Source organism: Aythya ferina, assembly GCF_964211825.1.
Source record: "Aythya ferina genome assembly, chromosome: 1".
Taxonomy (NCBI): domain Eukaryota; kingdom Metazoa; phylum Chordata; class Aves; order Anseriformes; family Anatidae; genus Aythya; species Aythya ferina.
The window spans coordinates 150,922,993-150,946,463 of NC_140296.1; the positions used below are offsets into that span (position 1 = coordinate 150,922,993).

Genomic DNA, 23,471 nt, shown 5'->3' on the forward strand with positions numbered 1-23,471 from the left:
AAACAGCTCCTTAAACAGTTTTTTGCTAAAACTTGCTGCATGATCTGGATATGAGCCAGTATTACTCCTGGATTTTTAAAAATCCTTTTTTAAAAAAAAATCCTGCTGTCCATCACATTCATCTATGCTGTGTACTATTTTATAGAGTGTTTTTTGAGTATTGAATTCAGGGAAATTGCTTAGTATGCTCTGAGCAAGAATGGTTGACCAGTAAAGTTGTATTTATGTGTCATTACTCACATCCAGTAAGAAAGTGGTTTCCAAATCTAAAGCCTATGGATTATATGAAAGACAGTCCAGTGTTGCCTTAGGTTGCCAGCCACACAAAAATTAAAGTGAAGAGGAAGGCACAAAACAAGGCTTTACTCTACAGCATCTTATCTGCACAATGTTGTTGTCTATAAATCAGTAAGTTGGGGATCACTGATGTAAACTCTCTTGGTTATTATTTACTTAGCTGGATTGGACCATACCCAAATGACCAGAAGGAAAACATTAAGAGGCTTGTCTTGCCCCGCTGAGAGGCTAATTATGTACTGTAATTTCCTACAATTTACAGAAAAGTACATGTAATATAGATATGTTCAAGACTAACAAGAACAAACCTCCTCCTTACTACGAAGCTATAAAGAACAAAAGGGAGATCTCTAGCTAATTAGGTTAATACCTGATATAGCTTCATATGGAAGAACCAATAAATAAATAAAAATAGCTAGAAAGAAAATATTTTACTTCAGGATAATTTTTCCCTTTTCCACCTCTTTCTGTAACATTTTGTATTCAAGATTCTACAACTTGGTGTGCTTTGAATTTACCCCCTAATTAGCATAGCAATTTTCTAAATTTTCTTTTTGACTTGTTTTGGGGCGTAGTTCAGAACAGTCTGGTAAGTCATACAAATGATTGCCACACACTCCAAATGTTAAAATCTGAATTCTTCTGTCTACATCCACAGCTAAAAAACATGTAGCTTAATCTCAGTGCTGTGTCTCTGTGATCTAATTTAAACTTTTCAACTCTGTGAGAAGATAATTACTTCATGCCTTGAGTAAGTCATTTTTTCCCCCATCGGAACACTGCTTTCTTCAGTGATTTCTTTTGAAAGGGCATCCAGATAAAAAAGGGTAGTTATTTCAAAGTTTAATATTGATACCTCTTCAGAGTACATGTACTTACATTGTTACACACCCATGCTTGAGAAATGCAAGGAGATTGATTGTTTCTGATAACAGACTTGGGCTTATTAAACAAGATACTTGTGATTCCTCCATTGGTTTCCTAAGCATCCTTAGGAAAACATAATGTGGTCAGATGCAATGCAACCCAGAAAAACAGAATCCTCTTGAGAGCAGGTAAAAGTCTAAGCTGCTACAAAATATATACCATTAGAAGAAAAACTTCACTGGTTTTAGCAAATCAGTCTCTTCTAGTTAAGTGCAACTGAGATTACAATCATGTGGGTTAGGGTTATTTTTAGCCAGGACTAATGCTATTCTCCTTCAATCCCCAGTCCAGACAGATGAATAGAAAAGGGTGACATGAAACCAGAAGTGCATGAGTAACATTTGTGCTTGTCTTTACCTTGAGCTCATCTGCATCATAGAAGTCTATGCGCACAGCAGGGACCATCCACGTCTGGAACAGAGTTGCGAGGATCTGTTTGGCAATTGCATCCGCGATGAGGTGAAAGTGGAGTGGGTTTCGCCTGATATGAGAAGGGAGAAAAATATGTTGGTCCAAAGGTTTGTAATTTCTGTTGTAGAAGGACAACATCATAGCTTACAAAGTTTTATGCATGTCTAAGGTTGCAAGATAAAACGTACATCATGTCTGGTGAAGTACTGCTCTGTTGCCAAAATGCTGAGGCACTTACAATTTGAATGAACAATAATAGAAATACTGGATCAGTTTTTGGGTGGTTGTAAATAAATACACTTCCTTTGACTTCAGTGGAATGTAAAGATTTATGACAGCTGAGGATCTGATCCCTACTACTACAAGACCCTTAAAAGAAAGCCAAGTTAACCCCTCTTTGAGCCATGGGTTGTGAAAGTGATTGCTTTCAGTTCTAAGTCAACATGGTAATTTATCTCTATGTTAAAAATAGTTTTCTGTAGAGCAATAGGGGTGGAGCGGAAGGTGAAAAAATAATCACCTGAATGAGATAACGTTCCAGACTATTGAGTTTACATGCATCATTTCTACAAAGCGAACTTGGGGTATCAACAGCTGTCCCACATGAAACCACATGTTTCAAGTGAGTGCCTTCTAGGTACTGGAATAATGAATAGACTGGAAATTGCAAATTTCCCCACGTCCTTGTTCCTAAAAGGGTGACAGGGTTCAAGAAAAGCAGGAACAAAGAAAATATATTACTCTCAGACACTAGTTTGGGTTCATCTCTGTAATTTCAGGACTACGCCTAAGTCAAAAGGAGGGTCACAAAGATGATCAGAACACCACTCCCACTAAGAAAGGCTGAGAGATCAGGCGTTGTTCAGCCTGGAGCTGGGAAGATCTTACTGAAGCTTTTCAATACTTAAAGGGGGCTTATAAGAAAGATGGAGAGAGAGTTTTGCAAGGTCTTGTAGTGATATAACAAGGGCTGATAGTTTTTAACTGAAAGAGGGTACATTTACGTAAGGTATAAGGAAAAAATTCTTCACCATGAGAGTGGTGAGACACTGGAACAGGTTGCCAGGGAAGTTGTGAATGCCCCATCCCTGGAAGTGTTCAAGATGAGATTGGACAGGGCTTTGGGCAACCTGAACTAGTGAGAGATTTACAGGGAGGTTGGACTAGATAATATTTAAAGGTCCCTTCCAACACAAACCATTCCATGATTCCATGAAAAGCTTCAAAGCCAGGATGAGTGAAGCCAGTATCAACAAGATTGGCAATGTCTGACAGTATACAGACTTTTCTACAGTAATCTGAATGTTGACATTACAAATACCATGTTTAAATTCCTTAACCTTGCTTCTCTCTTTGAGGGACAGTAAGCAACAATCTGATCTTTACTCAGCTTCTGTGGTAGAAGTATGAAACCCTGCTAGTGGAAGTGAGTCATGATTTGTAGTCGTCCATGTTTATCGCTAACTTAGCAACTTCCACTGTAAGCAGGGAAGGACAGAGTTTGCAAAAGCCACCAAGATGACAGATGGTCCATTTAGTCTTTAGGATTGGTTCAACCTTTCTTTGATCCCAAGGGCAGACTATTGGAGTCTCATTACTGTGAAATTTATAAAGGTAAATGGGTGTACTTGTCAAATGATATTTTTCATCTAAAAAAGAGGACCATTTCGTTTCAGATGCTGGTTAAGGTGGAGTATGACTGATGCTACTACATTCTGCCGTGTGAATGAGAAGTGAAGAAATCTATGTTAGTTCAGGCCAACACATTTCCATTATACTTTTGGGCTTAATCCAAAAGATGAAGGTTATTTCTTTCTCCATTTCCTGCCTTAATGAAGAATATGTGCCTTTCTCTTTAATGCTACTTTCCTCTGCTTTGATGAGTAATATCGTTTTTCACTCGACAAAGTCCACAAGAAAACCTGAAAATACACATAATGGTTCATAGTATCATAACACCTCTCAGCAGAAAAAAGAGACTGTAGTAATAAGCAATGTATGGCTGGATTTTGCAGCATTAGAAATAGTGCACATAAAATCCAACCAAATATCCAGTAATCTCAGTGAAGCTGTTCTATTGGTTTCAAGGGGACTGTGGATCAAATTATATGCTTATAGGAGAAGCAGAAAAAGGGCTGGTAAGAAGCCTTATATATGAGTTAATCATGATGGCAGAATAAACCCATGACTGATCTGAGTTTAAAAATATCCAAAACACTAAGCCACAACATGCTTTCCAAAAGGACAAAGGTCTTTTAATCTCCTGTGTGCCCTGCAGTAAGCAGGGGAAAGGGAAAAGTTGTAGGTTGCCAGCTGTGGAGGGTCCCATTACCAAGCCAAAGGGATCACAGCAATTATATCTGCTTCACCAGCCCAGCAGGAGAGAAGACCACATCCTGGCTCATGCAGATTCCGCAGTAACCAGGCACCTTGCCAAGAAAAAATCAGGAAATAGCAGTGATCAGGAAATGTATTTCATTAGCAGAGAAAAGGTCAAGAGAAACAAAGGTGCAAAATCAGTGGATCTAGGTATTGGCAATGCAGTATTTCAAGGCAAAGAGGCATAGACTGTCAACACACACATTCTATACAGGTCCGTCTGCTTAGCAGGGGCTGAGTCTGGTATCTGGTAGGACTATTTCCCAGCTGGTGTTCTTCAGTAATCTTGCTTCTTTTTTTTTTTTTTTTTCCAGGGTCATTTATCTATATATTGCAAAGTAGAACCAGAAGAGTAAAATCAGTTAAAAAACAAGAAAGCTACATCTTCTTTCAAACCGTCATTTAGTTAAATGGAATTGGTATAAAATATTTGAAGATAAAACACACTACTTGAAAAGAAAAAATCCGATACAAAGATGCTCAGATGTTCAGTAGCAGTTTACACTTATCTGAATGACCTAGACTGTATGAAACTTAAATGGGAACAAGTGGGTGACATTTTCTTTAGTTCAGCTCCTACTGGGAAAAAGAAGAAAGGAGTCGTTGTACTCTGACACAGAAAACTCTTTCAAGTCGTTAGCCTCATGGTAAAGATTCAGCTGGAAGGAAAGTATGTGTCAGAGGCAAAGCAGAGGATTATCACTTACAGAAATGTATCCCCAAAACAGAATAGTGACCTGCTGACATCTACAACTGTATGTGCATCAGCCACAGAAAATTTTATTCCAGATGAGATTTTAGTTATGTGAAAAGGGTGGTTTGAGGTTTGTGGTGCTAGAAGGCAACAGAGCACAGGCTGAAATGTGCAAGATCTTCTGAAGGTAACCATACTAGCATACACACAGATGACATCTTTTACCTGTTCTGGGGTCTGCATTTGCAAAGCCCAAAAAGAAATGGATTGCTTCAAAGTGTTTATGAAACAAGTGCAGAAGCTTGAAGATCAATCATCATCCATTGTAAAAGATACAGAAGAGAGTCTATAAGATGAGAAATTTTTCTCAAGAGATATGAGAATGCTATCTTTCCTCTTAATTATTTGCCAACTTGATTGAATCACCAGTGACAATCATGGGAATCAAGAAGGACTTCGCTGAAAGATACATTTCATTAGCCTTAGATGTTTTGCTATACCATTTGGTGCTACTGAAAGCTATTTCCTTCTTTGGATAGGTCTTTTTTCCAGGACAGAGACATTTTGGTATACAAGGTTTATAAAAGTGAAATTAAACAGTATTGCTCCTACGACTAGTTAAGAGATAGCCATATGGAGAGGTACATGCATTTAGCAGCTACAGTTTAAGAAGATTGGGAAAAGAAGGGGGAGATAACCAAGTCTCTCAAAAAAAAGCTCGAGAGTCCATTGCTTGGGTACAAGGGAAGGTGGTATGCCTGTTGAAGAAGTTTAATGAGCAGATGAAGACACTGAGGTTTGCTAGAGGAAACTGAGTTGCATAAAAATATGCAACTCATATGATGAGTTGCATAAATATGATGCTGTAGTTAAAGAAACTGCTGTGAAGGTAGATCAAGTTATGGAAAGGACTTTTATGCTGTGGTTTCCTGCAATGGCAGGGCAGTTAAAGGGATGACCCAATGGTTTCCTTCCATTTCCCTGAAACTTGGGACTTCTTTCTTGGATTGGAGAGAACCTGGAATGAAGTCTCAGAATGAGTAATGACCAACACAAACGTCCTCTTCTCTCACTCACAATGTGAGCTGAACTTCCTTTGCCTTTCCCTTTGCTGACCAACTCAAAGCACAGCTAAATATGATATATACCATACAACTCATTCTCCACCGGGCATGTCATGAAAACAAAAAAATCACACACAGTAGAAGCTGGTTTTATCTTGTACTGCTATAAAGCACTATACTGTGAATGGTGACAGCAATTGAATACTATAGGTCAATATGTGGCATTTTTGATACATTTCTGCTACAAAATTATTAGGTTTTAAAAAATTCTCAGTTTACATGTATATTTGTATGCTCGGAATTCAAGGTTTCCAGTATCCTGGCTTTCAGAGCAGACAGCCCTTCAGCTCTGATCTCCCAGTTTTCCAGTTTCCTCACTATAGAAACAGATACAGAAATGACCAGGGAGTTTCTCCTCAATATCCAGACATCACTTAATCTCTTTGATCTCAGAGAGTATAAATATCTGAATTTTTACCAAATACAACCTTTCGCTGTTTCTGGTACATGGAAAATGCTTAATGCAGAAGAAAGATCTTTAAAAATATGGGTATTTCCCTGCAAGTGGAAACCCAAGGTTTTAATTGCTCTACTTAGAGAACTGTAAATCCTCGTATATTAAATTATTTCTGCTTACCTTAAGGCCAGAATACTACCTGGTAGTGTAAACTACATATGAACAGCTCACATTTCTTTACCTAAATTGCTTTCTTCAAAAGTGAATGAAAAGAGATTCTGCCCAACATTTTCAAGCATGGATGCTTAAATACAGGCAGTTATACCTAAATATAGGAGCTTAAAAGAATGCTTTTATTTTCAGAATTGCTGAGGTCCTATAACATTTAGTAAAATGAAAATAATTCAATAACTTTAAAAATCAGGACCTTTAGGAACCTATCCTGAGATACTCATTTCCATATATATATATATATCTCACGATGTCTTATTTTTATATTTTAAAACTTCTCGTTCCTCATCACAGTTTTGATCTGCTTGCTCAAGCATTGTGGACCATTCTTTTAGAATAGCCAGTGCCACAGAATTAAATACAAAAACCTATCATTGAAAAAGGGAGTAGTGAACCAAGACTCACTCTTCCCTTCTGTATTATTCCATAGCTCAATTGTTAGCAATTCAAAAAGCAGCTGCTTGGTTGTATGGTCTCTTTCTGTAACAGAGGATTTTTTTTTTTCTAAGAATATAAAAAGGCCAGTAGCCCAGGGGGTTTATTTCCAAAACCTATACTTTATTAAGAGAAGCACAACAAGGTAATACCTTTTATATCTGTAACAAATGGTTACAAGAACTTCAAACAGAAATTATAAAAGGCAGCTTGGGATTTTTTTTTTATTTTTTTTTCTAATGCCCATATGACGATCCATATGGGAAGAATTTCAATGTGGAAATCATTAAAGATTTTTCAAGCCCTTTCACATCCAGTATTGATTAAAATGCTCCCCAAACTATTGGAGAGATCTTAAGATGCATGAGCTGCCTCATTTATGGATTGTCTTGTTTTGTGTTAACTTACAGGAATCACTTTGGAAATTAATAAGAGATTTCATGGACAGATTTCTTTAAACATTGCTTTCTCCATTATTCCTCCATTGTTAGGACAGCTAGAAATATAAAATGAAACATGTATTTTTGATGCATTTACATGCATCAGAGAAAACAGTGCATACATTACAGTTTTTGCCAGAAAAATCTCCCATAAAATAGACTGACGTGTTAGAAAAGTGGGAAATGATGACAAAGGTTTTAGATTCTCAGATTAACTCCATTAAGGCAAAGTGGTCTCCATGGAATACAGTCATTAGATTACATAAGCTTTAATTACCAGCCGGTGTTGACTTGTGACTCTTACTTGGAAATTATATGTCATCTTTTTTATTTAATTTAGATTTTCTTTTGGTTTATCTTACTCTACTTGTTCTAAGAAAAAAAAAACAAAAAACACAGATTATTATTCTTGCAGCTATTTATAACACAGTTTAAAGTCCTAATAATAAAAATACTTAGACATATGCTTTACTTCAAAGTTGTAGGCAGCCTTCTTAAGGGCTACTTTGAGAAGTATCTGATGTTATACTATGAGCTCACATCTCCATTGAGGTGTGAGTTTTGAGAACGGAGGAAAATGTTAAGGGAAGGGAAACGCAAAGGGGAAGGGGCTAGGGGAAAGGGAGAGGAGAGGAGAGGAGAGGAGAGGAGAGGAGAGGAGAGGAGAGGAGAGGAGAGGAGAGGAGAGGAGAGGAGAGGAGAGGAGAGGAGAGGAGAGGAGAGGAGAGGAGAGGAGAGGAGAGGAGAGGAGAGGAGAGGAGAGGAGAGGAGAGGAGAGGAGAGGAGAGGAGAGGAGAGGAGAGGAGAGGAGAGGAGAGGAGAGGAGAAAAACACTCTGCTGACACACACAGATGTCTATATCCAAGGGAGTTCATTGGCAAGGCAGTATTAACTGAGACAGAAGAGAAGGTAATTTCTTACAGATCCTCTGGCTGACCTAGCTGCCAGCAACATGTTGTGTAATTTTGGCCTTTCTTTGTTCCCAAATGAAACATGGTGTTTAGCATGTCTTTGGAAAAGATAAGAGTACATTTAAAATAATTCCAGCTCTTAGTGAAGTTAAGAATTACCTAAGTAGAGACGGCAATGATCTTTGCAATGTGAAACTATAACCTCTGGGCTGTTTCCGTGACACTCTAAGCTTTACATTTTTCAGAAATTAAGTAAAACATTGAAAAGGACCACTGTAACTTGTACCAGCAGCTGCAGAATTTTCAAGGAGAGTTATTAGCCACAGGACACTGCATCACATTTGAAAACTAAATACATTCCCAAAGCATTTCCATTACATTTTGCCCAGCTGACCCAACATCTTTAGTAGTGTTTAGTCTTTTGCTTCGGAAAAACTAAACTTACGTTGCACTTAGAAAATATTGATAAGAGCTTGGCTGTGTTAAACTGGCTGAGAGAGAGTATTTTTCACCCTTGCAGCAGATTTATAAAATCCGTCATAATTAGGAACTAGATGCCCCAGAGAGGTAAGCAGGAAAGTTGCAGACTAGGACTAAGCGCTCATTCTACATGCCTCCCTCTGTGCGGCAGTGCCAATGCATATTTATCAGAGTCTGCAAACTCTGCACTATCGCAGTTCTGCTGAGTGCCCCCATGAGAACAGACTGTCAGTTATGTCAAACTGGGTGTTAAAAGCTGCTGGGATTTTGTGGCTTGAACATACGTTTTCTGAAGACAAAACTGGCATCAAGCTCCTTTTCCACTGGGAGCGAAATGCATTTTTGAACGACGGTGTTCTTATAGGGAATTAACCATACTGCCCCTTCCCCCTCCTCTTCCCACTCTCTGGAACTCAAAGACAGTTATAGTTTCCCAAATGGCTTGAACAAATAGTTTGCCTATGTCTCATGATATATATGGTATGACTAGAATCAGAAACTTGCCTTTTTAGACCTGGCAGAGGAAGACCTGGGGAGAGCTGAAATGTTCAATATGCAGGATTTGCTGTACATTCATGGTAGAGAGTAGACAGCACAGTCTGTCTACAGAAACTCCTGTAGTTTTTATTCTTAATGACCCAGCACCCCTGCTGTCTTGTGTCTCTCTATCTAGCACTCTAGCTCAAAGCTGGGGCTGCAACAAATACGTTAGTACGCAGGGGAGGGATGATTACACTGACATGGCTCCCTTTTCTCGGAATTTCTGCACTACAGGAGTAGGGATTCCCTACGGAAGCAGGGAATTGAGGCATCCCTTCTTGTATTAAAATACAGAGATACTCAGTTAAAACATGCTTTAAATAGTAAACTGGAAGGAAATGCCAATAAGAGCAGGCAGGACATCTCTGTGAATCCCCGACAGATTCACTGCAATCAGTGTTCTTACAACGGATACCAAATGAAGGGCAGCAGGAAAAGGAGATGAAGTGTCGTTGCTCTGAGGGGCCAGTTGCTTAATCACTGGAGTGCATTCAGGGTGTTGCAGAGCAGGACTGAGGTGCAGTGGTTCAGCTGCCCAAGGAGAACCCACACTGTGCCTGCCCGTAACAACAGCTGTGTTTGCTACACGAGCATCTTTCAGTTCTGCAATACTCTCCCTATCTCTCTTCTTACAGGCAAATTCTGCACCTGCCACATCAGGTTCTGTCAAACCCTGATAACCAGAAACTCTGAACAAGGGAAAAAAAATCTCTTTGACAATATGTTTAGAAGTGTTTTTGTTCTGTTCTTGCAAAACTATATCTAAAATTAAATGTGGTGATCCTATAGGCAAAGGACTAGTAGCCTAACTTTAGTTTACAGGATAGAACAAGCAAACTTCTGTGCCAGTGGAAATACAGTTCTTTCAAATACCTATTCTCCTTGTTTTATTGGACAATGCCAAGTAGGGCAAATTCCCTGCTACAAATTTTACGGTTAGAAAAAGAGACATTTCCATGCCTCTTTTCACTGATGACCTTCGAGTCAGATGGTGAATCTGCTATTGATGTCATGAAGATCCCACCATCTGAACTAAAAGCCTCGGACTCTCCTAACTCATTCCTCCTAATGCAGTATCATGACCTGTCTCCATCTTCCTTTCCTACAATTAAACAGATCCTAGCAACTAAAGTAAAACTCTCTAGTCACGGTAACCTTTCAAATGAATACCAGTCTCCAGGATAACACTGTTTGCACATGGCAACCAATGCAAGGAATATTCATTTACACTTAAAAGCAATTTTCAGCTGAGTTTGTTGTTCGTTTGTTGTTTATTCTCCAGTCCTCTTCGCCACTTCAAAGAAAGAGACACAAGAAAGGAGACTTTCTGAGGCATGGTCCTCTGCTATGTAGCCACAGCATCAACAGAAGTCTAATCATTTGCCTGCATTTTCTAGAAGATCAGGAAGAATTGTCAAAGAAGCTGTATTTCTTCTCTGAGAACATCTTTCCTTCCAAGTGGGCCATTTAACACCCATTGAGAAAAACTAGTTCTGGGTAGGAATGCACTCAGATTTGTCTTTCAGTATATTTTGAGCAAACAAGTGAGATAGGTTATCTTGAAAGTTGTAACTCTACTGAAGTTTCATTAGCTATACTGAACTTCAACTCTTCTGCTGAGCTAGACAAATCCTTTGAGATGAGTAGTACTGCTAGCCAAACAGTAATTGTGTTCTTGACAAGGGCAGACTCCACCAGACTCAATAATACCAATGTTACTTCTCTTTGTTCTGTTTTCATTGTTTTATTTAAATATATTTCCCATACCACTTATGGCAGATTGTTTATAAGTTTAATTGTTTAGCTGAGTGATAAAACAGAGGAATTTCCTGTAAGTAACACAAAAGCAGACTGCCTAAACCTTTGAGCTATGACATTCCTATTATTTACAGCACCTTTGGAAACATACAGAATTCTAAAGTCTTCTCAAAATGGAGTCCTTTACCACACTTAAAAGGTAAGCATTTACATTCTCTGTGGAAGGTTACCAGAAATGGGTAATGTTAAAATGGTGCACTAAACACATGGTAAGGGAGTGATTACTCAGAGTGTTCCAGCAGGGATCAGAAGAGCAAGGTGGGGGACTGGAATGCTCCACTACAGGTGTAAGAAGATATTAGCATGACATGAACAAGATTCTTCCTCCCTGGTATAAAATATCATTCAATATGAAACAGTGTTTGAAACAAACTACCTCCTTAGTAAACTCTTCATATACTAAGCACACTTTATTAATTTATGTGTCCTGTTTGAGTTAAACAGTTTGACTAGTCTCTCACTTCCCCATTTCAATCCATCTTCTGCAACACTGACTAAAGTGTACAAGGGATATACAGATATGCCCACATAGAGTTTAACGTCATTTCACTTTTTCTGGAGCTGCTGTTTATTAAGAGAATTGGCTATTTTATCTTCATTGGACATTGATGCCTCTACATTTTGGGATGTAACTGTGCTCTATGTGCTAAAAACAAGTTGCAAAGCCTTCTGGGGGGCTGCCAGTAGCTCCTCCAAGGCCACAATAAATAATCTGACTTTGGTGAAATAATATAGACTATAGTAACAGATTTACATTGAAAAACAAGTGTCTAATTAGGAAGCTGGAATACAGAAGAAACTGGTGTGTACTTATATGTATGGCTTTCAAATTATTATCTACACCTGTGCCATAAACTGGTAACAAAAGTACGCTAAATGAATACAAAGCTGTTATTACTATTATTTTCCAGCATTTAGGCGTGTGCAAATGCTTTACAGTTCAGATATGGTATCGATTCCTGCAATGCAACAAGAAAGGGAAACAAGTAGATTTCTGATCCCTTGAATTTACTGTAGAAATATTTATATGAGTGAATCTATTTATGGTGGTCATAGATTTCATGCTTTTTTTTCTTTCCAAAGAAAAGGCAGACAGGAAAGGGAATCTGATTTTCTATTGAATAAGAGATCAAATGTAACAAGAGCTTATTTAGCCATAATCAGATATACAACATATAAAAAAAGAAAGCTACCTTTACCTGTGAAATAAGACAGACTTGACGAGTGTGACAACATCCCGACTGGCATTGTACCCTGCACAAACAATGGCGACGTGGATAGTCTGTGGGAGAAGAAGAACAAAAAGAACAAAAATTAAAGCTTGCTCCTGTGTTCTATCGCTTATTAAGGAGAGCACATACATGACAGTGCTATTATTTAGTGCGGCGATTGTTAAAAGATTTGAGTGGGTGTTTTGCAGCTGTTTGCAGCCCACTTGAGGCAGTTTGTTAAAAACATCTTAATTGAGTTATAACACCATCATCATTCCAAAGTCATTACTGTCCCTAAATTACATCAGATGTCTGAACAGAATTGCGTTTATTAGCTAAGAGCATATGTGTGTGCACGTGTACACACACACACACACATCCATTTAGCAGCACACAAAAATCTGAGTATGCAAACATGCAGACACTGTTTAACCTTCTGAACCGAAGTTTAAAAATATGTCTGATAGTTAGCAGATACGCTTGTAGAAAATCCGCATTATTTCCATCCTAAGGATAGCTATTACTGAGAGGGTGAGCAAGCTCTGATGGACAAGCGAGACAACCTTTTTGCCCTGGGCTGGGTGTGCCCCAGTGATAAGATAGGACACTAATTGCAAAGGCACAGGGTCACCTCTCTGCTTATGACCAGCAGCATGGTCTGTACTAGGCGGCATTAATGTGAAGTACAATCCCACTACCCTCCCCATGCTACCGCCTTGGTAAATATTCACTTACTCTGTCCCTTCTCCCTACCGCCCTTTTAGTCTGAGGCAGAGGTTTACGCATCTGTTCAAGAGGAAAGGGAAAATTGAAAAAGTGCTACTAGTCATTACAATTAAGGCAGTAAGTAATAAATTGCAAAATGCTGCTAAGTTACTCTTCTGTGGTTTTAAAATTAGCCATCGCTATTCCCTGGCAACAAAAGAAAATCTTAGCAGATTTTGACCCAGCTTCCATACTTTTCTGTTTGTTAGTGGTCATAGAAATCAAGGAGAGTTCACTATGCCAGCCGCATAGAGCTGCGATCAGGGACACAGCTGTGAAACTGCAGGGAAGCCTCATTTGGCTTCCATTTGAAGCTTGGTTAGCTGGTCTGTCACACGCACAGCTCTCATTTTCCACAGAAAGCCCACTATGCAGAGAACAAATAAGGAATTTTGCCTTCTCACATAGTCATACATTCCCAAAGCCTGGCTTGTAACAGAAGCAGATTTACGCAGGAGGTGGCATGTGTTGGGCATGGCTAAAGAGCCCATATCCCCAGCCATTAGCATTGCCTGGTACAGGGCACAATTTGAATCATACAATGGCCACATCACCCTGCCATTGTGTAGCCCCCACACAGATATTGCAGGTGCCTCCAGGCCCACTGTGTCCCACAAGCTGGGAAGATCTGAGGTTTTTAGGGGACGGGAATGACTAAGGCAACCGTCTGTCCACAAAGGTAGGAGAAAGAAAATAACACTGCGGTGCATTTCGACAACAGTGCTGTGAGGTATTTGGCAATTTAAATTTGTGTTAATGTCAATGGGAGTTGAGCGTTCTCAGCACTTTGCAAAAGGGTTTCTCTCTTGTGATACTGACAGGGGAGAACAGAGGCTGCTTTTATTAATGACTTTTTATAGCAGTGGTTTGTACGATGCTTATGGGCATGGGTTCCTGTGGCTGCACTGATTTGCTAACACTGCATGCCCTGAATCCTCTCTGGCTGCCACCTAGCCTTTCTCAGGCTCTTGGAAGACCGAGGATCCTTGCCTTCAATGCCAATATAAATCAAATTAACTGAGAATGCTCTCATGCCTGCTTTAAACACTTCACCTGAAGACACTGCACCAGACACAAATATTTGATGGGGTTTGATGGAATAGCACTGTCACGATCATTTTGTGCTACCTCTATTTGCCAAAAACACTCTCTTCACAGCCTCTCCCTCCACCCTACAACTCCTCCCAAAATCAGAGAGTTAATTCTGTCAGGGACTCGCCCACATCTGTTCTCCTTTTCCTAAATCAGTTTGTTTCAAAATTAAGAGTAGACATCCCTTGGTGTGTTTTAGTTTAGTTGGTGTCATTGTCTTGCATGCCGATTGAAACAGGGAGCGGTGAGAAGACAGCACTTGCTGCTCTGCTGAATATCCTTCTGTTCAGACACAGGAATCCATACATCTTCTGCTCAGATTCTCTGTGGTGTTTGATACTATTTATCACTTCCATTCCTGCCTTCCATCAGCCACAGGAAAGAAAAATAATCCTAAAAGAGAATAGAAACCCAGTCCCTTCTTTTTTTTTTTTCAGAGTTTTTGCCTGCAGTATGCTGCAAGACTATTGTTCACTCCCTCCACCCCCTTGTTTAACTGTTAAACAGAATCGATGGGAAAATTGATAAGTCAACATGAGGTCAATAAAACAATCTGTCTGTAGGTGTTTGCTTCCTAATGAAAAAGGCCTGATTTCTTTTTTTTTTTTTTTTTTCATGCTTGTCCCAAATACATGTTCAGAAGGAGAGCAGCTGTCTGTAGCCTTATCCTGAGGAGACAGGGCACTAGTGGTTGGAAGAAGGAAGCACTTCAAAGAACTTGCATTCTCCTGAGTATACTACTGTGAGCATCTGCTCTCAGATCATGAAATTGGTCAGCACCTTCCCAGCTCTCTGAAATTCCTCATTTTCCTTCAGCAGCTGGCTAGAGGACTATATCTGATCTCACCCAAATGGGCCACTGTGATTTGCATAACCTCAGGAGTGAAGCCAATGCAGCAGCCTGTCTGCTTGGTTCAACATGTCCCTCCAAACATCCACACCAAAGCTCTGCGTGCTACAGTTGCTCCTCACTGTTTGGGATTGGTGATAATTACAGTTACACATCTCCAGTCTGGATATTCAGAAGTCATTGCAAGACTAAACTGAGCTCCTTGAAAGTGTCCATACTCCTACAATGCTCTTTTTGAGTTGCATGATGGACATGTTCATTACTAGTATATGCTACAAGAAGTCTAAACACAGGTGTTTTATTGAAGCTGCTTTTAGAAAATGGAACTCACTGGAACAAAAGTTTAAATGATGGTAATTCTTACCAAACTTTTGAATTATTTCTGTTTTTTTGTTTGTTTGTTTGTTTGTTTGTTTGTTGTTTGTTTGTTTTTTGTTTGTTTTTTGTTTGTTTTTCTAATTCACTTTTCTTATATTCACTTACACACGGAGATATGGATAGGTAATCAAAACACTGAAGAAGTTAACCACCACACTGTTCTTCTTATAGGTTGTGGATCAGAGACACAAAGATATCTATTTTTGATTTAAAACAGTTTCAGGAGTGCTTAAACCATGTACTGAAAAGGCATTTAATTTAAGCTTCTTTAGGAAAGGAAGTTTAAAATGAAACCAAGGTGCATGCTGACATGGTTTAGAAGTTAATGCTTTAGCTGCTACAGACAAGTAAAAACTGTTTTTGAAAGTAGTATTTAATATAAGCCCATTCTGGAGTGATATTTATGAGAAGAAACTATCTAAGACCACGTGAAGAACTGGGCCTTAGATCCCATGCTGATGAGGAGTATAAAGTACCTAGATAAACAGATGTTACTTTTTTCCTCCTGGAGGCAACTTTTTGGAATGGTGAAATACTGATTTTAATAAAGTCTAATTAGTTTCTATAGCTAAAAATAGTCTTTGGTGAAGCATTTCATACATCAGTAATTTTCCAGTAGTGCTAGCCAGGCATTCCACTACAGTTGTTTAGCTCTTCATAAATAATTTTTGAATGTGATTAAGCAGTATTAAAAGCATGTTATAAGCATGTAAATATGCTATGAATGCTTCCCTGAGGCATGTAACATCTGCCTTTCCTGTGTTTTTATAGGTCTTAAGTTTGTGCGTGTCTTTTCGTTGTGTCTCTGGAGCACTGCATGCTCAACACTACTGAGCAATACTGTTGAGAATAATAACAACACAAATATTCCTGTAAAAATGCTGCACATGTTTGTAAGTGTTCTGCCAACCTACTAAATGCTATATTGCTAATTAACCATTTTCTAATATACTCTCTCTAAAATATTTATAAATGCACACTTAATTCAAATTAAATGCCCAGTTTATGGAAACACAAGCTGGAAAACTACTGATGTGACATCATAAGAAAGTCGTGTAATTCTGTTAGCTTCCATCAGCATTATATCTTATGAAGGCTGCTATTTGTGCCTATGACTGAATAAAGACTACATTTACATATCCACAACGTGCTAAAATTGTTGGGGGACAGGGATCTGCTCTCTCCAGGTAGAAGGTATTTGGTTGGAACTCTGATCTTGTTCTGCAGTATAATGCTTATTCAATTTTATAATATCAGAATTCTGTAACATCTCCTGCAAAGTAGGAGAGTAGGAAATGTTGGCTGGAATACAACAAATCCACAATTGTTTGATATAGATCACAATTGCACAGATCAAGCTTTATCACAGATTTAATGTTCATTCATTGTAACTGCATTTTCAAATGTTTTTATCATCACTAAAGACCATCTAAAATTAAATTCTGAAATGTTAGCTTCAGTAAATCTCAAAGAACTGCCTTAGTGAATAAACAATCCATCCCTAGCTTTCCTTGTCTCCACCAGAGCCCCAGTCTCTTCCTGGTCTCTACCCAATTCACTGACTCTTACTGTAATATATTCCAGGGTCAGAGGCTTAAAAAGATTTAGTTTACTCCTCTGAAACACTGAAAACAGAGGGTGAATGGAGTCAAGATACCACTCTTGCACAAAAATGGAATCAGAATCTACAGTAATAGGATAAACGATGAGACCTCTGGCAAACTTGATAATAAGGAAGTTTAATTTTAACTTCCATTCCTATTACTGAATTACTGAGTGAATTTTTTTTAAGAAAAAAAAAAAAAGCTATTTTGTTCTCAAAATAGTGTGCAGTGAGATAGGGGAAAGGCAAATAAAGGGAGGTTTTGTATTTTATATAACTATTGCCTCGAGCACAATGCTAAACCCCACTGAGCAAGTAAATTTATTGGCAAAACACATTATAATCTGAAAGACCACTTAAACTATTCCTCCGTTAAGCCGTACTATTTTTTTTTTTTTAATCCCAAACTAGTTTGGTACATTGAACAACCCAGAACTGAGTCTCTGCTCATCACAGCTTGGCATGATAATAAGGAGGAAGTAAGGTTTGTTTATGGATGGCCTGAACCTTCCCTTGTTAAAAGAAATGCCAAAGTGCTTTTGGGAGGAAAATAAGACTCTTATTATCAGGAGGAGGGAAAATGAAAAACAGACTCCTCCTTTTCCCTCTCCTTAAAATAACATTGTTTTTATTCATTTACAGCACCAGACAAAGATGCCCAGAACTGGGAAACGAGAATTCATTTTTAAGCAATATTTGCCTATTAAATAGACTTTACCTGAAGAGCTAATTAGGACTTCTTTTTCTTTCCCACTTATTTTCTTTCAGTTTTTATCTTCCCAGTGGTAGAAAGCAAGATAAAAGGTGATACTGTATTACCTTATTTGTAAAAGTAAATCCAGAAAGTTATTTTTGATGCTTTCACCAGTTGACTGGGGAAAGTCAAATGAAAACAATCCTGAAACACCTTCTTAAAATTAGATCTCTGGTCCTCCGCTGCTAACAGTACCACTTGTGCACAGCTACCACAGAGCAGGTGCTTCCACAGTGGCATCTGGATACACCACTGAAAAACAACTCAAAAGCATAAACTGGTTCCATAAACAACAATATATTTAACAGTAAAACCCTGAGTCACTCTAGAAGAGGTGCATAAACCAGGGAATAAGGCATTTAAAAACATGGTGCCTCCTTCATTTCATTTAGAAACATACAGGGTCTGTTTGCTACAGGTCTTCTAACAGCACAGCAACACTGAACTCAGCTTGGAACAGAACTTTGCCTTTTACATCAAGTTCAGGGCCACAAGAAAGAAAAAGACAAAAAAAATCTGATCAAATAATTCAAAAAAATGCTTAAATTATTAAATGCTTAAAAGTTGTTTTTTTTGTGTGTTTTTTTTTTTTTGTTTGTTTTTTGTTTTTTTTTTTAATCTAAAAAGTAATGCCTGTTGATCCTTTAGAGGATGATTTCTGAGTTAGAAGTTTGAGGGGGGAAGGAGATAGTGATCTGCAATGTCTGTAAAGGATCAAACCCATCGAGCTTTGTTTCTGGCAGATTTCTGTGGTTTACATGTATGTACCTCGCATTTTTCCACTGCTGGTTGCTGCCCGCACTCCGAGCTGTTCCCCGCCACAATGCCAGCCCGCAGGCTCTCGCTGTCGCCTGTGCCCTCTTCCATGGAGTAGGTCTTGGAGTGATTGCCGCGGTGGTGCGAGGGGCTGCGGCTCTGTGCCAGGCTGAGCTGCTTGCGCAGCGCGCGGTTCTCCTCCTCCACCTCCCGCATGCGGACCTCCAGGCTCTCGCGGTCCCTCTGGCTTGAGGCCGTGTAACGAGGACTGTGGGGCTGGGACTCAAGTGGAGACAGCGACACTGGCTTCCCATCTGCGGGAGAAGGGAACAAAACACTTCTGTCAGAATATACCAGAAGCTGCATTCTTTTTTTTTTTTTTTTTTTTTAAATATAATAATTGTGAGGCAGGGATGTATTTCAAATACAGCACTTTGAACAGGCTTGGAGCTTCAAGGAAATGGTTCAGCACATGGTAAACCTGGGCAGATGCTGAAGGTCCGTGTGCTACAGGTTCTACTAATTTTAAAATCAAACTAAAAGATAAGCATGTATTTCTTTTGTTCTGGATAGGGCTTCCTGCCAGTCTCTAGTCTGGGAAGACAGTCAAGAACAGAAGGATTCAATTCGAAGACAATTAATATATGGTTAAATATATTTTAGAAACGTATCCAAGATAAAATAATTTCCCTATTCCCTATTTCTCCACAGTTGAGCTGCAGCAGTTTGGTTACCATTTCAGGCCAAACAGTAGCCCCAGCTGATTCGCATGTGAGAAGCAGATGGGCTTGCTCAGCAACACTGTATTATACACTTGCTGAGAAATGAGGAGTTCGGAAGGACAGAAACATTCAGTACACATGAGGATCAAATTCTGGAAAGCGTTTTGCCTGAGAAAGACAAGGGAATTTTGAAAAAAGCAAAGTTGTTTAATTCAACACCTTTAAATGAAAAGTTATATTCAAGAAATATGAAGACTTCACTTTCAAATTTTCAAAAAGTACCTTTGTTCAAAACAGCATTAATAATGAGCTAGGTGTAAAGTACAAAAAAGATAAATTAACCTCAAACCAAGATCCTCTACCAAATACAACTACTAGACTTTCTGCCACCCTTCCAAGTGAATTATTGCTATCAAATTTTAAGAAAGCAAATATGGATGCAGCTGATATGTTGTCAAAGGAGATGTACTTTCATATAATGTTTAACAAAATTATATATATATGCAGTACAAACTCTTAAAAGGTGGTAAAAAAAAAAAGCCTTAATTTAAACTCTGATTAAAAATGTTCAATTAAAATCAAATTGAAACAAAGCAAGACAGTGAATTATCCACAGTGACATAATCAGCATGGTGTTCCTTTACAGTGAAGATATGTAAATGTCTTATGCCAAGGTATTTCTCAGAAATAACCTTCCACTTGTATGCATTAAAAAAAGTTTGCTATTTAATAGTTTCTCCAAAGCACAGAATCCCCCTGTCCTTATCAAACAAACACAAGCCTGAGTGGTTTACAAAACAGAAATCATGCAGCAATTGTTTAGCAGTTCTTCTTAACAAGTACATTTCTCATCCTCTGACTCAAAGCTATCTCCCTGCTATAAAGACCTGCTCATTGCTTGTTCTTTTCCATTGTTTCATACTTACATGAATGGCAAACAATTCCGAGTTTATGAAAAAAGCAGCTATAGAAATGAAAACCTCATTGCAAATTTCCATTGTTGTGTTATGCAGGTGTACACACATCCTGTTATCTATGTAAAATAGCTATCCTGTTTTTAATGCAACATTTGGTTAGAGTATCTTGTACTCACTTGCAGACTTTCTCCTGCAAAAATTCTCTAATTTATCATTTCCACCATTAGCAAAGCTGATGGAGAAGTCTGAGCTTGAAAAAAAATTTTGAGACAGATTCTGAAGTTTGGCTGCTGATATTTTGGATCTTGAATCGTTAAACAAGTATTAAAAATTAAATGGCAGATTTGAAAGGCCTGAAAAATCAGGGGTGCAACAGTACAGAAACGCCAACATTAAGGACAGAGCCATGCTACAATCAGAAGTGCAATGAAATACTGATTTAACTCTCTCCATCCTTTTTGGAAGACACTGAATTGTCAGTGTAACTGCAAGGCCTCCAGCATGGACAGTGCAAGTTCACCTGGAAAAGCCTGAATATTTAGTTGTACAGCTGATTTGTGCTGTCTTTGTTTCTCAGCTGCTAACAAACACCCATGCTAGGAAGACTAAAACTAATTTGCATGTGCTTATATTTCATTCCTGTTACTGGACAGCAAGAGTGAATTGCATAGATAGTCTCAGATAAAAACAGCACCCCTACAATTCCACACACACACACAAAAACTATTTGTGTTATCACCAGGCATACAATTACAATGAAAATCTAGCCAAAAACTTGATCGTCAGTCCTAGCTCCCTACTTAGTGACTATCCAGTATGACAGGAACGTTACTTATCTCTTCCCATTCTTCTCATCACATTCTGTCACCTTCTCAAATTTACTTACAAATTTACAACTTGTAAAGATACAAAGAAACAGCAGTAAATCTCAGGATGACATTCATCAAAATTTCAAAATGTAGAAAAGGCTTGATATCTCTTCAGCTGCTCGAAGGGCAAAAATCTATAGGTCACACATGTTGCTTTGCCAAAATTAAAAATTAACAAAATAGAGATAATTTTGTACATCAGACCAGTTGAAACTATACTCATCAGAACAGTTGAACTGTTTCTACACGATCCTTAAAAGATATAACACAGCCTGAGAGAGACTGAAGGAAGAAAATATCACCCTACTGTCTTAGAGTGGAAGTTAGAGCAACTAAAGAGATCGGCTCAGTATTTATGCAGCCTTGGCTTTAAAACCCAATAAACTCCATTACTGTCTTCTCGGTAGCATGTATTGGTGTCAGTATATCAAAGGAAGAACAAAAATCATACCAAGAATTACGCAACCATCTAGCTGAAATATGTAACTACTTGAAATGTGCTGGTTTACTGTGCAAGTTATCCGTGTTTTGTTATGAAGTGCTAAATCCAAGCCATTTTCTGGGATAACTTGATCAAGGTTCATACAGCTGGACACGTACTGTTTTAATTTTTATTAATATGTCTGACTGTTCTCAGGTATCTTGATGTATCTGGTATTTTTACAACACATCAACTCCCTGCTGCAAATGGCACTGTGACAATCAAAAGACCCATTTGAAATGGAAGCGTAGAATCAGAAGTGTACTGAGTTTAATCTTAAAACTCAGAAATCAACTAATTTTTTGTCATAAATATTGATTTTAGGAAGGTCTAGCTCATAATTTTTGCAACTGAGGTTGGCAGGGTGCTGCTTGATTTAAGCCCTATTACCAGGACTGCGCATGTGAAGATACTTTGACTTCAGTGAGCATACAGACTCAGCAAGATGTCCCTTGGGAGCTCCTGCCCAGCAGATAAATGCCAACACATGCTCTGCTTCCAACTGGTTTTCAAGGCAATGGAAGGGCTGTGTGCTTCACCTCACCTTTGAAGAAGAAGCCAACAATATAAAGGACCGCTAGTATTTGATGGACTGTGCATGCAGCGTGGTGGAAATGTTAAACTGATTGCACTGCACTTCAGTTTTATTGTTTTAAGTAACTGGCAGAGTGCTCTAGCTGATGTCTAGGAAGTTTTTATCTAATCTAAATCAAAATAAAATAACATAACATATAACGAGGTCTGTGTGACTTTTGGACAAGAGATCTCCCAGGGAACACTGCAAGGAACATTGCTGTGCTCTGACGGAAGTAGCGCGCTTTTGAATGCTGCAGTAAATAATAATAAAGCTATATTTTTTTATACTTCATTTGGGGCTATTTTTGGGCCTTGGCAGTCTCAGACTTAATATATTTTTTCTATCTGTGTCAAGCCTTTTACCTCAGACTTTCTGTGCTAATAAAACTGTACCAAAGAAATAAAAATGACCTACAAAATTACACTGTCCACAAAACAAACCAAAAAAAAGCCCACAAACTTGAATAATTGTTTCGTGGTTGACAGCAGCCAATGACTTACCATTACAGTAGGTACAACAATTCAGAAAACTTGGCAATATACAATAGATTATATGGATAGATTATATGTAGAGTTGCCTGTGCTTAAGGCAAGAGATGTCTTTAAACCTTATTATTAAGCAGCGCACCTTAAGATAATAGAAGAAATAAAGCCTAGAGAAAGCAATCCAGCACAGGGTATTTGAAAGGAGAAGGACTGAAGCAGTGGAATTTTCTTATATACAAAACCTAAAGGATAAGCATTAACACCAGGTCCCTAGCTTTGCAATAATGAGACCTGGAGAGAAAAGAGTCCTGAAAAGGACCCAGAGGCACTGGAAGCTTGCTGGGGGAAGAGCATAATTTAGCCACAGGTTAACTGCAGGGCTGGGAGAAAGCAGCAGAATGAAGGAAAGAAAAAATCACCCTGATTCAGAAGAGAAGACAAATGCAGAAGCAGGGATCCTTAGTTTCTCAGACGACTGATCTGAGCTCAAATACTGAAAAGTTAGGAACTAACAGAGGCAGGGAAATTTATATAGCACGCTGTGGGATTTTTTTTTCCCGTTAATTTTTTACATTTCTTCTTAAGCGCAAACTACTTGTTTTTTTGGCATCTTTACAAGGCCTAGAGGTTTCTGTGTGTTTTAGCTATTTGTCCCCTGCCTAATAGTGTGGAATGCCTTCATAATGAATTAACTGATGACAGTGAACTCTAGGCTGCCTCTGAGATAAGAGGAAGTCATGCTGCTCCCAGATAATGTTTCAGTCTGTCTGATTACAGATGCAAGAAAACATCACTCCTCCATTTCATATTTGCTCACATTTGAAAATTAGCATTATCAGTGTACCCTTTGAGGGCTAGTGGTACAACAACTTTAACCAAAAGCCAGCATTCTGCAGAAAGAATCAGGATAGTGGGCCTCATGAGTTC

General features: G+C 38.6%; 1 protein-coding gene across 5 annotated transcripts in view; it reads right to left on the reverse strand.

Moving 5' to 3' along the window:
* Window positions 1–23,471, reverse strand: part of LARGE1 (LARGE xylosyl- and glucuronyltransferase 1) — a 283,589-nt gene that overhangs the window by 129,474 nt on the left and 130,644 nt on the right. For all 5 annotated transcript variants that reach the window (XM_084524041.1, XM_084524043.1, XM_084524044.1 and 2 more), the window contains 3 exons: window positions 18,506–18,807; window positions 12,284–12,366; window positions 1,582–1,705 (listed from right to left, as the gene is read on the reverse strand). In XM_084524041.1, the coding sequence (XP_084380167.1) occupies window positions 1,582–1,705; window positions 12,284–12,366; window positions 18,506–18,807 (509 nt within the window). The remainder of the gene's footprint in view (window positions 1–1,581; window positions 1,706–12,283; window positions 12,367–18,505; window positions 18,808–23,471) is intronic.